The 18074-nt window shown below is 50.0% G+C and overlaps 1 protein-coding gene across 6 annotated transcripts in view; it reads right to left on the reverse strand.

Moving 5' to 3' along the window:
- Positions 1-18074, reverse strand: part of MBP (myelin basic protein) — a 115405-nt gene that overhangs the window by 63620 nt on the left and 33711 nt on the right. For all 6 annotated transcript variants that reach the window (XM_072760183.1, XM_072760182.1, XM_072760184.1 and 3 more), the window contains exon 3: positions 5164-5248. In XM_072760183.1, the coding sequence (XP_072616284.1) occupies positions 5164-5248 (85 nt within the window). The remainder of the gene's footprint in view (positions 1-5163; positions 5249-18074) is intronic.

Below are 18074 nucleotides of genomic sequence, written 5' to 3' on the forward strand. Positions count from 1 at the left end.
TGTCCTGGCCAGCACATGCTCACCTCTATGACTGGGGGGTCAAAAGTTCCTCTTCCATCTGTGGCTCTGACTCTAAGATTTATATTTGCCCCAACGACACGCTCAATATTGATTGCGTTGCTGGCCCAGGGATGAATAACAGGCTCAGGCAGCAATCAAACCATGATTAGCAATAAAGGAAAGTCAGCGTCCACGATTCTCAGGAGCAGGTTGCCCACTAGCCACCCTTGGAGGGCACTGATGACCATGCAGAGGGTCTGTGAACCAAGGGCCCATAGGAGCCACGGAGCATGTCCCTGGCCTTTGGTCATTACCGCCTTGAGATAGAACTTTGCATCAGTCATGACTGCTTCTTCTAGTTTGGTGGCTTCGTCTAGTAATCAGAACTGATCAAATATAAATATTTCTTGAAATAGTATCTCAACAAGATTTCCTCATGGAAGCGTCTTGGAAACAAACAAACAAAAATGACTTTTTAAACTTCTCACAGAACATATGTCTGTGGCAGAGAGTATTTTCTAGCCCATGCCCTGGAGGTCCTGGTAGGGTGTGCACAAGCCACACATGACACCGACGAGGCCAGGTCACAAGCGGGACATGTGCCTTAAACTATGCGCCCAGGTTGGAGGAAGCTCATTAACCAGTAGGTTATAATGATAACCCACCTATGAAACTAATCACTACGTTTGCTGTGAAACTACCCTGTGGTGGTCCATGGCCACGTGATTATTGGTGATAAAAATTTAAGTAGGAGAAAAGCTCTTACAACGGGCTAAACACAGCTGCATCCTTTGAGGGATGCACGCAGACTTCCCGCTGACGGTCACCGTGGGGGGACAGGGTGCCCTCCAGGTGGATGTAGGTCAGCTTGCTCGTGAGCCGTGGGTGGATTCTCTCATCTCCCCTGCTGACCTGGGAGGAAACCAAGGCCCATGAAGATGAACACATGGGCAAGAAATGGCACAGCTAACAGGTGGTGCAGTGGCATCACCTCTTACATAAAATGAGAAATTTAAAAAAAAAAAAAAAAAAGGACAGGGTCTCATTTTCCATTTGGGCAGCTGGGAATTTCCAGGTTCAACATATTCACAACCGCCATTCAGTTGACCTGCATGGTCTTACTTGACTTGACCTCGACTTCACGCTCTTTCTATTTTGTTCCCCTGTGTATTTTCTTATTGTGAGCTAACTCAAGCATTGTGAAACACACACCTGCACACACACATATGTACTTAACATGTCGTACTCGTATAAACTGAAATGTTCCCAGGGTGAATACTTTCTTGCTGAACAGTATACATCAATAATTCTCCTTGCAGTGTTTGAGTGGTGAGGGACTCCCCCCATGGTTCTCCATAGGAGTCTGTCCCCATCTGCCGGGTGCACCACACTTAGCCATGCATGTGTCACACACCGAGGCAGGGTGCACCTCACTTAGCCACGTGCACCTCACCTTGCCATGCACGAGCCATGCACAAATCATGCACTGAGGCAAGGAGGCTATGTTCTCGCGACCCTGCAATCCTGCAGAGCTGTGCTGGAGCTCACCTGATGTGCGGGGCACTCATCTCTTCTGCTCTGACTCTGGAGATGTGGGTCCCGTCTGGAAGGAACCACACTATTCTGGAAAGAGCAGGGCTGCCCTCTTTGGGGGATTTTGCTCCTTTGTCACTACAATTTAGGGAGACCCAAGGCTTCCGCTCACCTCAACCACCTGGCCTGCCCTTGCGTTAGCTCCGTTGCCAGTGAACTCTGGAGGGAGGGCATGGGGACGAATGAGCTGCCTTCCTTGCTGACTGCTTTTCAAATGATGAGGATCATGTATGACATATGTGTGGGTGCATGGCTCAAAAAAAGCTCGCTCACCGGCCAACCACAAAATAACCCGGTTCCCCAAAGCTCCGACGATATGTGGTTCCCTAGGCTACCGTGTTTTCTTCCTTTCTGGGTAACCAGGCAAACCGTCCTAAGCATAATTGCACACCGTCAGAAAAAACATTACACAAAGAGATTTGCGAGTGTGCTCTAACCAGTGATTTGCTTAGATTAAGGACAGTCCTTCCCTGGGATGTTCCCATGAAATGAAAAGGTAGGTCAAAGTCTCCCATGTGCTGCTGGGAAAGGACTGGCTCCAGCCCTCAGGGAGGAAGCTTGGCTGGGTTGGGCCGTGCACGCTGTCACTCGGGGCACCTCCCATAGTCTGTCCCCCACCACGCAGCCTTCTTGGCCCCTCCACTTCTGTCCCTAAGCCTGGACTCTGACCAGCTGAGGCACGACAGCTTTTCTCCTTTCATGGAAACCTTGCAGACTCATACATGTCAGATGAAGGAGACAGGGCCATGCTTCTGACCCAAGGGCAGCGTGATTGCTAGGAGCTGGGAGACGGTCGCTACACGGGTGTTCAGAGAATTGCGAAAGCATGGTGTTTTTCATCGCACTCGGGGAACTATTGTGTAGTCAGGAAAAGTGGGAGGCAGCTGCTGGCTCCATGTGGAGTGACATTTGTAGAACACTTCATAACTGAAAAGGAATGCTCAGATATATTTTCTGAGATTAGACTGTCAAGATCGACAGTCAAGATCCATGTAGCTGCTTCTCCCCTCATCACTCTGGGGTTTCTCTGGATTCCAAGAAGGAATTTTTTTTTTTTAGCTAATTTTAAATACTAAATTTAAATAGTTTCACTTAAGACATTGCATTTTCCACTTAACAATACAGTGTTTATAAAGTGCAATGTTTATTTCCTTTCCCTGTGCACATATTCTGTATTCAAGTATCAAGAATGCCCAGGATATTTACTGTAGCACTTGACTTTAAAACTGCTGTGGAATTTGCTACAAATTTGGGTCCTTCAAATGTTGTGTGGAACAACTAGACCTAATTAATGTCAGGTTAGGCCCAGAGGAGGCACCACCAGAGGGAGGAGCTCCACCCCAGGGAAGCCTCCAGGCATTCCTCCTGGCATGCCTCCTGCACCCTGGTACAGCTTGGTAAGGATGGGGTTGCAGACTTTCCCCTGCTCTTTCTGCTGATGCAGGAGGGGGAGATGACCATAAGCTCAAAAAGCAGATGCCGGGCAGCTCAGCGGGGCCCTCTGGGTTTGTATTAGTCAGGCCTGCTGAGCACAGAACAGTGGGAGCCATGAGGCCCCCCCGGCCGGCCTCCCCATAGGTCAGATGCGGTCAGCTGGCACGGCTCCTCACACCCGCCCTCTGCTGTGACTCAGCCTGGGCTCAGTGTCTGTGGCACATGCTGTGAAGTGGATGACTAGGCGTTTCCTGACCCCATGCAGGCTGCACGCAAGGGCGCACGCGAGCATCTCCATCACAGTAGACACAACAGTCAGAGTCTGCTTGTGCCCCCCATTTCTTTCCATTAGAAGAACATGAGAGACTCCTAACTCTGGGTAATGAACTAGGGGTGGTGGAAGGGGAGGTGGGCGGGGGGTGGGGGTGACTAGGTGACGGGCACTGAGGTGGGCACTTGACAGGATGAGCACTGGGTGTTATTCTCTATGTTGACAAATTGAACACCAATAAAAAATAAATTTATATATAAAAAAAAGAAGACAAACCAAAGTTTGTGACATAACGGAAATGGGCACCTGCCCCCTGGTTTTCACCAACTACAGAAATCCATCTGCAAACTGAGTATCTATTTGCACTGAAGCTGCCTTTGAACAAGCTTCAGAGATCACATGGTGCTCACGCCGATTGAAGGAAACGCTCATGATACAAGACCCTTCTCCCATTGCACACATGTGCAGTGTGTACATGTTTGTCTGATGAGGAGAATGACGGGCATTGTTATGAACTATCCTGACAGCATTTCACCTGGGGAATCGTGAGATGATGATGTTTGCTACAAAAATAAGTAAGCTTAGCCAAAAATCATTCTAGAAGGTATTCTTGTCATATGGAAAACCTGAAACTGGACATTTTTATTCTGTCGTTCTTTGATGTGTTTATGTACATGATCTGGATTATGGGAGTAGAAAGCCGTCTAGAGGAGCCTTTATTTTACAGGCTCACAGGTGGATTGATTCTTGAAATCGACACTCAGATGCTCCATTCGGACCAGCAGACTGCCTTCCGTCTGCATTTGGGAGGCCTGCGTGGATGCCTGGCCTCACGTGCTGCCCCAGGTCCCTCCAGCACCTCTGCCGCCGAGGAATTCCCCCCCCCCATGGAAGGCAGTGACTATGCTCGGGCAGCCCACCCCCCGCCCTATCCCAGCTCCCACAAGGACCAACATGCTGCAGTATGAGCGGGGCTGTGGATTCTTCTCACGCTGACTGACCCCACTGGTTTCCATTAAACCCACCTGGTTGTTTCCAGTCTCGGGGCCCTTGAGTTACATTTCAGGACAGTTTAAGATACTGAGACAGTGGGCAGTGGTACTTCTGGAATGACGGGTGTTTACCCAGGACAGAATCACAGAAACACAAGGGATTTTTGGTCTGGGCAGGTGCCCCGCTGCCCCCCTGTTCCTGCCTCCTTGGGAATTCTTGGAGAAGAGAACAGAGTGAGGCACAGGGACCCGTCTGCATGGGGTCTAGCCTCGCTGTGTGGTCGTGGGCAAGTCACTGAGCATCGTAGTCACATGCAAAGGTGTTTTTTTTTTTTTTAATGTTAAAACCAAATGAAAACGCATTCGTTCATTCTCCTCAGTGGGCACAGAAATGACTCTGAACCGCGTACGTAAAAGCAATGACTGTCAGCAGGGCACCACAGAAAAGGAAACTTTTATAGAAAACAGTTATTTTCTAATACTCGCCGAGTCATTCTTTGTGGTTGAACTATCTGCGCTTTGGGACAGCTTCACTTCCCTGTCAGTTATGTCGTAGAGGCACCGTTAGGTTTTCCACCCATGAATGGCCACAGAGATAACTGGAGAAGTGTTGCACTGTAGGGACGCCTCTGGGGAGCGTCCAGTGACCGTGCAAGGCACGCGACAGCTCGGGACAGGCCTCACCGGGGAGAACCGCCAGCAGGAGGCCGACCAAGGACACCTACCCCACGTTTCTGCGGCGTCTGCGTTGTCGATGCTGGGAACAGACTGATAGACGAGTCGCGTAATTAAAAATTACAACCTTCCCCACGTGAGTGCAGCTGCACAGGGTTGTCGCCCGAAGCTACGCCCTCGCATTCCCCTGTCACGTACCGAACACCTCGTTGTCTTCCGAGGCCTCCCGGGCCAGCTGGTGGACGCTCCTCCGGTCGGGTCCTCCTGGGGGAGTCTCTCCAGCCTGGAAACAAAACAAAACAGGGCCCTGTCGTGAGAGGCGGTGCTTCATCAACAAGGTAGTCGCTAGACACTGTGTGTGCGTCTCAACGTTGCAACAGTCACATTCCCGTTCACCTCGTGTCTGGGCTCAGGGCGGTTTCTGCAGAGGAGTCTCAGTTCCGGCCTGTTTGCTCTGCCCGGGCCCACAAGCATCCTCTACTTCCAGGGGAGGCACCTGGGATAAAACGCCCCAGGTCGCACCTGTGCCTGTCCCGGGAGCCCCCCGCCCCCCGCCTGCCAGGCCCGTGGGCTGCAAGCCATGTGCAAGAGGAGCCGGCACCGAGCCTGACTCCCAGGCCTCCCTGGCTTCCCGCCCCGGCCGCCTGGGAGTGGGGCGCCCTGGGGGGCGGACGCTTTGGCCGACGCCAGGTGGCGCCCCCAGACCCTCTGCTCTGTCCTGAGCCCCACCTGTGGCACCCAGCTGCCCGCCCTCCACCAGGGTGCCCGTTCTCTTTAAGTTTAAAATTTGAAGGGCATAAAGTATATATGGTTTAGTTTCTATTTGTTTAATCAACTGTGTTTCAGTAGTGTGACGGGGAGTGTGGCTGCCAGAGGCCCTGCCCCAAGCACTGTGGGAAGGCCTGCCGTGCACCCCGCATGCCCCACCGCCCCCACATCTCCCCACCTCCCACCACCCCAGCACCCCTCGCATCCCCCCACGACCCCGGCACCCCTGCCAAGCCCTGTACTCTGCTCTGTTCCTCACTTTTGTCCCTACAAGGAACCCTGGCGGTGGCTTCCCCGGGGCCCACAGCTCACCCTGTGCCTCAGTTACCCCCACAAGCACCTCCGGGCTCCTGCGCAGGACCATTTACTGGGTTTGCATTTTTCCAGGTTATAACCCGCACTGTGCAGGCTCTGGTTTGCTGCCTCGCGAGACACAGGCACAAGGGGACATTTCTAGGTGCTCCCCGCGGCCTCACTCTGGGCTCCACTGTTTCTCTGCATCACTCCCCCACCCTAACCTCTCTCCTCATTCCCTGAGTCTCTAGCTATGGCTGAGGGATACGTACTGTTCTCATTTTATACTCTTCTTCTGAAGGGGGGTGGACAGGCACAGTAAGCAACACTAAACCCCAGAGCCAGACAGCTTGGGAGTATGCTCTGGCTTGGCTTTTATTTATGAGCTGTGTGACCTTGGACAAGTCTGTGCTTTAGTTTCCTTTGCTATAAAAGAACGGAAATACTGGTATTGTGTGGCTGCATGTGCTGGTTGGAATGAGGGTTCATCTATAAGCGCTCTGAACCTAGGAGGCACACAGGCACTGAGTGTTAAAAAAAAGGAAACTGGGGGAAAAAAAGATGAAGATCCTCCCTCCTGCCGTGGCTCCTGCACCTACCTGCCTCCTCCCTAGCTCCGTCCCCATGCCATGTCTTGGGGGCGTGTTTGCCAGGCCCAGCTTCCCTTGCTCTGGAGAGTGGGCGCACAGCCCCCAGGTCGGCAGCAGCCCTGCAGAAGCTTCCGAGGACGCCCACCCACCCAGCCAGACATCCTGTCTCTGCGCTTTCCCTTCCCCGCTGAGCCTCAGGGCTCGGAGCTAGGTTTGCCACTTGCAACAAAACCCATCTTGACTAATACGTGTTTTCCCGTGAGGAAGCCATAAATTACTATCACATCAACGGAAGGTCTGATTCAGAAGGACAGATTCCCAGGGAGGGACAGGCACAGGCAGGCAGCCGCAGGTGGGAGAGAAGGCGACGCCCAGGGGGAGGGGACCTCCTGGTTCTGGGGAGGCCAAGGCCAGTCCTGTGGATCACAGTGGGCCCTCTGTCCCCGCCCCTGTCCCCAGTGCCCTCCGGAAGCCGGAAGCCTCCACACCAAATGAGTGTGGGGTCTCTACTCCGCCCCGGGCAGGCGGGAGCAGGTGAACGTGGGAGATCCCAGGCTGGGGCGGTTCCACCTCGTGAGCAGTTGAGAAACGTAGAGCCAAAGCAGCAAGACGGTGCTGTCCATCCTACGGACAACACTGGGGAAGAAACTATTTCGTGTTGCTGGGAATCAGGAATCGGGGTCTCTGAGAACGGGAGCAACGTCACAGGCTTTGTGTGGGACCCAGAGTTACAGAAACCAAGCTGTCCCTGGGCCTGGACACCCCCCAACCTCCTGCCCTCAGGGTCCAGGCGGGTCAGAGTGTGCGGGAGGCAGGAGGTGGGAGGGAGGACCTCACCCTGCTTGGCCTTCAGCCACTTCCCTGCCTGGTCCTCAGCTCCTCCTCCTCCTCCTCCCCAGGGAGGGCCTGAGCTCCTCCCCTCTGCATGCCAGGCAGCTCCCACTCCCCATGGGTGCACTCCTCTCCCCACCACACTGTAAAGTGCGAACAGATCCTTGCCCCATGACCCTCTCTGTCTACAGACCTTGCCCATGCCTGGCACCCCCACCAAGTGCTGGAGAGAAAGCTGCTCAGTTGTTATGTTTGCAACAGGTAACTTCTGCTCCAGTGGGAGGTGGTTTAGGATGGATTTTCCATATCTACCATTTTAATTCTAGATGGAATAAAGCTTGGCCCAGGAAGCCCTTCTGGATCCGCTGTGCCTCAGCCGGAGCCTTGTGTCATGTGTACTGGTTTCACATCTCTCTTTGAGGCTGACCTCAGTGTCCTGTTCTTCACTAAGTACAAAATAAGTATTACTGGAGAAGTACTGAAGTAAACATGACTTAGCTGCCATTTTATTCACCTCCACCCGACAAGTGAGCAAGGAGCACACGGGCTGTGCAGGACGGTGTGTGGAAAGTACCCAGCAGCCCGGGAAATCTACTGACTCATTTCTGTCCAAATAAAAAGATTCTTCTGAGACCTGATGCTGTTACTTCTCCATGAATAGAAAATATATCCTCATGAATAACACATTTTCAATAAGCAAAATGTCCATAAGCAAAACAAACACAATCAAGATGATGTGTGTCAAACATAACGGAATTTTCAGGGTAAAGAAATAAAAGCTTCTTGTAGATGAAGATATGCAAAGAGGGTCAGTCCCCACGACCCAGGACCCAGAGTGTCACTGCCCCAACATGTCCTGATTCTCAAATCATGTCTGTGACTCCCAAGTGTCTAAAGGATTTCAATGGATTATGGTTTCTTCACAATATTGGTACTGATTTTCACTTGCAGCAGCCTAAATATGTGAGAGCTGACCCATGTAAGAATCCACTGACTTTTTCATATTAATTCAGGGGAAAACACAAGACAAAACTCACATAAATGTCGATTTAAAAATATTTCTAAATATAGATGAGATCTCTTATTCAACAACATCGAAACAATGCTCATTATAAATCAAGCAACGTGCTGCATTCTTAGATCAAGTACTTAATCTCATCACTCGACAGGCATCATTCCTGTGTGATTATAAAACCTCCTTTCGAGCCAACGGGCCTGTGCTCCCTGGGTGATGCCCTGAGCAACACATCCATGCAAACGCCACCAGGCGTCTGGTCCCTTCCCATCCTCATGCAGAAGTGCAGCAGGGCCTGTGCAACTCTATCCACACTTTCTCCTCAGGGCCTTGGGTCTCTCGTCCACGCTGCTCTTGGGAGCAGCAGAGCAGATAGCACCTGATTCTCTTTTCTGGTTCTGGGCGACCACCATGAATTGGAAACCCAGGGATAGAACAGACTTTAGTGTTGGGAGGGTTTTTAAATTCTCTTTAAATAGAAGTATGGGAGTGCCTGGGTAGCTTGGTCGGCTGCTTTGACTCCCAACCTGGACCTGAAGCACTGTTGGGGGGAGTGGAGTTAAACTGTCTGGCACTGTTCGTGGGGCACACAGTGTAATTAAGAAGGTCTGGGGAGTCCAGAGCCCCCACCCAGGAGGCAGAAGGTCAGGGGACACGCCTTGGCATGGCTGTCGGGTCCACATGCTCATGCCCAGTCGGAGCCCTTCCTCATAGCTGGATGGGCTTTGATCTTCACGCCCCAGGGGCTGGAGGGAGACCTACGGCCCGCAGCATAACCCCTGGCCACACCACACCAGGCCCTCGGCAGGTTTGCTTACTCCCCACTTCCTGAGTATTCCAGAAGTATCCAGCCAAAAGGCAGCAAGGCTGGAGAAGAGGCAAAGGTGGCAGCACATGGCTGAGAGGCCAGCCCTGTGGCTCTCTAGTCATCATGGCAGAGGGACAGATTCTTCTCTTTGCAAGGACAAGGACACAGAAAAGTCTGCCCCAGACAAGTGGTGGCGTGGGGTCGGAGAATCCTGGCCATCTTCTGGTTGTGGTGGGGAGACTCTGGCTTACTATAACTCTGAAAACTGTAAGTGTTGGGAGCCATCAATATAAAAAAAAAAAAAAGCACAAACTGCTATGAATTCCTGGGTATCACTTGAAATTCTCGCTGCTGTGGCTTTGAGATTCCCTGACAGTCTCGCATTGACAAGCTGAGAAAGAGCAATGTAGATCTTAAAACTGATGCAGGGGTGTGCTAGGGGTGGTTTCTATCACTGGGCACCATCCATTCTTATAATACATGACAAATACTTAGCTCTGCAAGAAATGTTCTTTTAGCTGAGCAACAAAAATGCTTGTAGAATAGAACAATGTTTTCAACTGGCTGAAGAACTTTATTTTTACACTTTGTTTTGTGTCTTAACCATAATGGTCTGAAGGCTCAAAGACACGATTTGCTTTTCTTTTTGAACCACGTACATGGTCTTCTCCTTGACAGTGGCAGAAAGAAGATAAATTCAGGAAAACACCTGTCGGGGTGTAGGGCAACTCCTGGGGACTCTCAGATGCATGGATCTCTTAGCAGGTACAGGAGGCAGACATGGGAGGGGAGACCCACCCAGAGGGGTTGGCAGGAGAGCATGGGATGCTCCCCACTCTGAGAAGGTGGGGCTTCTGGCCAGGAGGGGCTCTGGCAGCAAATGCCCAGGTCTCAGGATATGGAAGGGATATTCTTCCCCACATCCTGGGAGGCAATCCTGTCCCTCCTCTGACTGAAGCCCTATTGTGTGGCCCCTTCTCTCTCCCAGTGGAGAAAACTCTCTGGGGTCTCCAGCTCTGCATTGCATCACCCCCTCCATGCCCTGTCCGCACTCAGCTATGTAGAGTCCTCTGAGCACATTCCAGATGATCTGACCAGTTCTCACTCAAGTAGGTGTGCCATGGGACCAGCCACCACCCACTGCTCTGGTCCAGAGAAATTGTAGGTTTCCCATGCTAACCCAGCTGGGCCACCTCTGCAGCCAGATGAGCCTGCTCTCGGGGTGCCGGTGGTTCTGATCTTTTCTGGCCACCACACTATTCCCTCTGTTGTTGGCGGTAGTCCCAGCACAGGCAATGTCCTTCTCCAATCCTATTTCTGCCATCTGGCACCGGCTCATTTGCTGATCCTGACCTATGCCCTCTGACCCCCACGGCTGAGGTAGAGGAGAATAACCACTCAGTGTGGGAGGGTCAGCTCTGCGAGGTTCCCTGGGCATCTATTACCCTGGGGCTAGGATAGGGGGAACCCATATAAATCCTCCGTGTAGACCGATTTACAAATGCTACCTTTACGTGTATGTATTTGACATGTTTTTGCTTATTTAGATACTAAAAGACACAAATTTAGCACCCAGTTTCACAACATACAATCAACTGTCTGCATACTTATCATGTTATCTGAGACACGGAATCTTTGCTATTTTGTTTTTAAACAAAATATATTTATTTCAGGGGCCTCTGGCCTCTGGTTGGGTGACCTTTCCAGTGTCCCACCTTGATGCTTTGGCTGAGAGTAGAGGAAGCTCCATACGTCCTCAAGCCCCTCAAATCCCACAGTCAGCCACCAACTTTACTCCCTGTTTGGAGTTAAACTGTGCCCCTTAGAAAGATACGTCCACACTCTGGCCCTTGGTATCTGGGAATGTTGACTCTGTTTAGAATCAGGTTACTGCAGTTGTGATTCATTATGATGAGGTCATCCTGCACTGGGTGGGTCCCTAACCCAGTGACAAGTGTCTTCATAAGAGAAAATTTTGACACGCAGAATACAGAGGCGCAGGGAGAGGGCCATGTGCCAACAGAGGGATGTGACCCCAACCAAGGAAAGCCAAGGACCACGGGAAGCCACCAGATTCTAGGACAGAAGCCTGGAACACAGTCTCCCTTGGAGGATCCAGCCCTGCCGACACCTGTGTTCTGGACTTGCAGTCTTCAGGAGTGTGAAAGAATAAATTCTTGGGGTTTTTAGCACCAGTTTGTGGAACTTCACTGCAGAAGCCACAGGAAATGAACACACACCCCTCCATATATGGTACAAACAGCTCTGGATGTTGACTTGAATGGTGAAAAAGAGAAAGAAAAGAAAATGCATTTTTGGTAGTAAGGAATTCCCAGTCCTCTAACCTAGTACAAACCAGGAATCATTCTCATTTTTTTTCTGTGAATAAAACACACACACACACAAAATACCTCATCTGGCCTTGACTTCTAAACTTTAAGCAGCAAAGTGATCCCTAGGGGTCAGTGAGGGTTCTGTACTAGGCTCCGCGTGAGGAAAGAGGGACCTGGGAATTCATAGGGTTCATTTCTCCAACCACCCAGAAAGTATGAATCAGTGCTGCACCCATCAGCACTGCTCCAAGTGGAGTAGGAAAGGACGAAATTGAGTAAAACCTACCAAAGCCATTTACAAACCAAAATGCTGGTGAAAGGCATTTGGGTTTCAGTTTTTTAGGCGCTGGTCTGCTCAGCTGATTGTGACTTAGTATTCTTCTTATCCAGTAACCTCCTGGTGACATAACCCACCATTTGAGTGTATCACAGTCACTGTAAAAGATTTTCTTAGGTTATAGCTATGTACACATACACAAAATTGTAAGTACAAATATGCTTTTAGTCAGCCTCAAAATTTAGAAAGACAGATGGTCTGGAGGTGACAATTTTAGAAGGAATGGCTCAGAGGACAAGTTTCTAATCATTGTACTAATTTCTGAAAAAAAAAATAATTTAAAAAGTCTATGGGAGGGGAAAGTCCTGTAGCCACATTTTTAAAAAGTCATAAAATTTACAAAGGTCTGATTCAAACTGAAAAATACATAATAGGACAGGAAATATGTTGGAACTTTTTTAAAGTGACATTTAAAACTGGAAGACCATTTTAAACTGTGAGACTTTGAGGAAAGGCCTATCATAGGCTGCTTAAAAAAGGAAAAAAAAAGAAGAACTGATTTTGAGAAGTTTGCAGTACCTTAAAAAAAAAAAAACTGTAAAACTTGAGTTGGGAACCATGGGTTTAGACTCAGGGAGTATTATCTGGTTTGAGTTCCCTGAGTTCCCTGATTACATTCCTAATCACTCACTGGTTCCCACTCAATGTGCTGGGGGTGTAGCAAGATGGAGAGATGCCTGGAGGAGTTCACAGTGTTAAACAAAGCGGACACTTCAGAAACGATATCAGAAAACCATCAAGCCAACCAACATCAGACCAGTGTTCAGTCAAATAAAGTGTGGGGTCCATAAGCTTAGTCACACCACAGTGTGTAGGTAGCGTAGGAAACACATCACATCTACCTTTTCTGAGATCCCTAGAAGAAAAGTCACAGTGATTCACTGTAAACTATTTACAATGCTTATGATCTTCTGCAAGATAAGTGTATATGATGGGTTCATCAAATAGAAAGTTTGGCTTTATCTACTTTTCTGAAGAGGACTGACACCAGGCTGGTGTTGACAGCAGAAGAATCTGAGATCTTACCTCCACAGGCTAACAAGCTGGCCTGCCAGCACCATGGATGCTGACAGGAGACAGGAGACTCCTGGGTCAGAGATGGTGGTTGGCGTAGAGCTCACCGCAGTCCCAGCCTCTCATTGTCTGGATATGAAGTTCCTACAGGTCCCAGAGGCTATGGAAGCCAAGCCTCAGCTCTTATAGGTCAATGGGATCGGGCCCAGAGGGTCATCAGCGCATGTGTGGTTGTGCTACAGGGGAGGGACCTTGGTTTAAGGGAACCTGTGTCCTTTATAAGAGAACATACACCTGCCACCTGCCTGCTCCAGAGGGAGACATGATCTCCATCTGCTCGGGCTGCTCATTATGCAGACACTCTGGAACAGATCATCCAAGGCTCTGCTTGCTGGATGTTAGAAACACAAGAGAGTCCTGGGGCCTCCTCCTGAATGCAGGTCATACACCAGGCAGCGGGCTAGAAACTGACCTATGGAACTCTTCTCCAGCTACGTGATGGCGCACACCCTCTTGGCATCGACCCGTTCATGGTTCAACCCAAATTGACAAGTTTTATTTTCAAGTTAAAAGTTCACCAGGGCTGAGGGTGCCCAAATGGCTCAGGTCATGATCCCGGGGTCCTGGGATGGAGTCCCCACCTTGGGCTACCTGCTCAGCACACAATTTACTTTTGTCTCTCACAAATAAGTAAATAAAATCTCTAAAAAAAAAAAAAAAAAATCACCAGGACAGCTGTTCTCAGATGCTTTTGAAGACAACAAAGCAAGTCAGGAGGACTTCAGGGACAACTCAACCAGCCCATTTTCTGACTGAGGTCACTGGAGCCAGAAGCTCCGATGCCCAGTGCTCACTGACCATGTCCTTAGGTTGGAGCCCAGATAGAAGGCTAGAGACAGATGTGCAGGAAGGGGGGCTCTGCTCTGGACACCAGGGCATAGGGGAGGTGTCAGGGGCAGCTGAGCATTCCTGGTGGGTAGGTTAGGGCTCGGGTCCACGTGCTAGAATGTAGCCCCCTCAGCCGACAACCTCCATTGGCCCAGACAGCCTCCCTGGGGCTGGGATGGCTCTGTCACCCAGAACAGCCAAGTCTGTGCCCCCTGATGTGGGGAAGTCAGTAGCCCCTCTACTCCCCACCCTGCCTGGGACTTCCTGGGACCTGCCCAGGACTCGCCTGGCTCAGCGGCTTCCCAGAAAAGTGATTCTGGGAGCCGAGAAAGGCGCTGGCCCCATGGAGCGAGCCTGCTGGAGTTGGAGGAGCTGTGAGGGGACTGTCACGGAGCAGTGGCCCGCATCTCTCCCCATGTGCGCCTCTGCCAAGGAGGCCCGTGCTGCCCGGCTCCAGGCTGCAGAGTTGGCAGAAGGATGTAGCACGGTTTCCACGCGCTCAGCGTAGAGGAGAAGGATGTATGGACAGAGCTCCCAGGGCCTGGGATGTGCCGGTGAGGAGAGCACGTCGCAGACAGCAGTCATCCCTGCCCCTGCCCCTGCCCCACAGGGGCTTGTGCTGCTGCAGTGGCAGGTGGTGGAGCCTCCAGGGAAGGGAGGGCTACTGGGACATGGCCTGGGGTGGGGGACACAGCCCAGGGGAGACATGGCCCAGGAGGGACATGGCCCGGGGGGGGACAGGGCCTAGGGGGGACATGACCCAGGGGGGACACAGCAGGGGGGACATGGCCTGGGGTGACACAGCATGGGGGGGACATGATGTGGGGGGGACATGGCATGGGGGGGACACGGAGTGGGGGGACATGGCCCAGGCAGGCGCGGGGCAGTGTGACGATTCCCCATCCTTGGCTCCGTGCACAAGTGCTCGGAATGCGGAGACCAGGCTGTGGGTGATTCGACTCTAGGCTCAGGGGGTGGGGGGGAGGGGGGGCACAGCATGAATGTGCGGAGAACCATGGACTCGCTCTAAGGGAAACTCACTCCCTCACTCTCTTCTATTTTCTTTAAGAGGCAAAACGTTCTTTGGACACTCAGAGTCAATCCAGGCGCCATGTGGGCTGGCTATGTACATGTTCAGTTCCTACAGCCCAGCCTTTCAACCACACCTCAAAGATGCATCTGCCACTGACACAGGGGAGGCACCTGAAGAGGTCCCACCTGCCAGCTCAACCCAGGTGAATCTCTCTTCACCAACTAGCTCACACAGCGTGAAGACCGGATGGCAGCTGCGTCACGTGCGTGCAAACATCCTTCTGTACATTCTTGTTACTCAGACGTGAGAATAAACTTTGTTTGAAATCATAAAAATACTGAGGTATCAGTGTAGGAAAAATTTCTATGAGAGTGTGTGTGTGTGAGTGTATGTGTGTGTGTGTTCCTGTGTGTATCTGTGTGTGGGGGGTAATATAAATAGTTCTTATAACTTTGCACTAATGACTCAGCATTTTTAGCTCTTTCTTAAAAATAAGAGGATCATTCTTACTCTTGCTCCGGGCTGGGTTTGGATAAGTAACTAGCAAAACATTACAAGTGTTTAGAATCAAAGCAAAGAATATGAAGAAAAATGAAATCCAGAATCATGGCTCATCTTAAAGCCATGTCCCCTCTTATGCAGAATCAGAACAGAATGTGGAGGCAAAGGGCAGGCCCCCGGGACAGTGCAGACAAGGAGTCCTCGATGTGGCATTACCGACATCATGGGCTAAGGCTTTCCTGTGCACCGGACTATGTTTTGCAGCATCTTTGGCCTCTACCCACCAGATGCTCATGGTATCCTGTGCCTGTAACAACAAGAAATGTCCCCAGGCATTGACAAATGTCCCTGATGATGGGAGACAGGAGTCACTCCTAGTTGAGAGCCGTTGGTCTAGACAAAGAAAAGTATTAGAGAGGGAGAGAGAACTACAAATCCATCCACTAGTGGACTTGCTGGCAGTAAGTTCTTTACAAAAATACTTTGTAAGTCATCAAAACTCTTTTAATTTGGGTTTAATTCAAGAGGAGGGACAGCATGATCAGACTGGAGACCAAAGGTGAGAATCTGATTTAATTTAGAACAAGCACCCCTGTGGCAACGGCTCTTAGATAGGACACCAGAGAACAGCCAACAAAAGATAAACTAGACTTCATCAAAATTTAAAACTGTGCTGCAATTGATACCATCAAGAAAGGAAAACTACCTAGAGAAGAAGAGAAAATACCCTTGAATCATGTATCTGATGAGGAACTAGTATCCAGAATATGTAAAGAGCTCTTATACTTCAATAACAAAAGGCAAAACACCCAAGTTTTTTTTTTTTAAATGGGCAAAGAATCTGAATAATTTCTCTGAGGAAGACATACAAATTGCCAGCAAGCACATGAAAAGATGCTCAACATTATTCTGCATTAAGAAATGCAAATCAAAAGAACAATGTGAGATACCACCTGACATCCATGAGGATGGATACAGCCAAAATGCTGACCATAGCAGTAGCTGATCAGGGTATGGAGAAGCTGAAACTCCCAGACATTGCTCACAAAATGGTGCAGCCACTGTGCAAAAATGGTTTGATGGGTCCTCAAAAAGTTAATCATGGGTCAGCATAGGACTCATGGAATCCACTCCTGGGTATATGCCCACAAAACACGAAAATGTATGTCCACACAAGAACTTGTGTGAGAGTGATCATGGCAGCATATTCATAACAACACACAGTGGAAGCAACCCAAAGGTCCACCAGTGAATGAACAGATAAAGACATTGCAGTATATCCCTGCTGTGGAATAGCATCTGTTAATAACGGACGCCTGCCACGTGGATGAACCTTGAGAACGCTGTCCTGCATGAGGGAAGGTGGCCGCCAAACGCTGTGGTACATGATTACACCAGGAGGCGTTCAGAGCGGTCAGCAGTCACTACCACTCTAGTGGTGGGGGCTGGGGGAGGTGGGTGGGGGGTCGGGCAGGACTGCTGGTGGCAGCCAGTCGCTTTTCGAGGTGACAAGTAGGTTACACAATCAGACACTGGTGGTGGCAGCTGTACAATCCTGTGAATATACTAAAAAGTACTGAATTGTATACTTTAGATGAGCACATTTTATGGTATGCAAATTTATCTCAATAAACATGTACCTAATAGCCAGGACCCGAAGTCTCGGCTGAGGACTGCATAGGATTCAGTATCAAGATTCCAGATTGGTTTTTGAAATGTGGGGAATTAAAATTTTGGGAGACTTTATCCTAATTCCGAGGCTGGTTAACTCTCCACCTGGTGGTGGCAATTAACCTGAATGGATTTATGGATTAAGGCACGGAAAATGCTCCCTGTTCAGTCCTGCAGACCCCAGAAAGAAGGAACAATGATGTTATACATCTCCGGGAGGTGAGATGTCAAAGCCGGGGCTCCTTTTCTAGACCCATTTGGATGGCATCAAAGAAAACACAGCAAGCATTTCTGAAAACGAGAGTACATGAAAATCCAGGTTTTGTTTTTCCATTGAGAAACTGTATTAAGAGAAATGAAATCTATGTCCACACAAACACTTGCACACAGGCTTTTGTTCATAGCAGTGGTATTTTTAAGTGCCAACAGGTGGAAGCAGCCCCAACGCGTATCAGTGGATAAATGGGTGCATGGAAGGAAGGTGGTCCGTGCGCTGAGAGACGTCATTCAGCCAGGAGACAGGATGAAGCAGTGGCCTGTGCTGCAGGGGTGGATGCAGACACAATCTGCTCATGAGAGAAGTCCCAGAGGAAAGACCACACAGCGTATGATTCCATTCACTTGAAATGTCCAGACCTGGGAAACCCAGAGACAGGAAAAATTCACAGTTGCCCAGGGCTGGAGGTGGAGGCTGAGAGTGGCAATAGCACTGTGTCTTTCCGCAGTGAGGTCAATATTTTAAAATTGTTGGACTGTCCTGCATACCTGTGCAGATACTAAAAACAAAACAAAACAAAAACAAACAAAACACTAAACCATATGCTTTAAATGGGTGAACTGTATGCACGTGAATTACATTTCAATAAAGGAGCTTCTAAGAAGCATTAGGAGCTCCGAGTGCAGGCAGTTCCCAGGGAAAGGTCCCACTGGAGTCCCTGCAGGAGAATCTGGAACTCCGAATCTGAGGTCGTTATGAGCTATTATCTGATCTGAGGAAGTGGCTATTGCAACGACTCAATGTCAACA

The sequence above is a fragment of the Vulpes vulpes genome, chromosome 5 (assembly GCF_048418805.1).
Source record: "Vulpes vulpes isolate BD-2025 chromosome 5, VulVul3, whole genome shotgun sequence".
NCBI lineage: Eukaryota > Metazoa > Chordata > Mammalia > Carnivora > Canidae > Vulpes > Vulpes vulpes.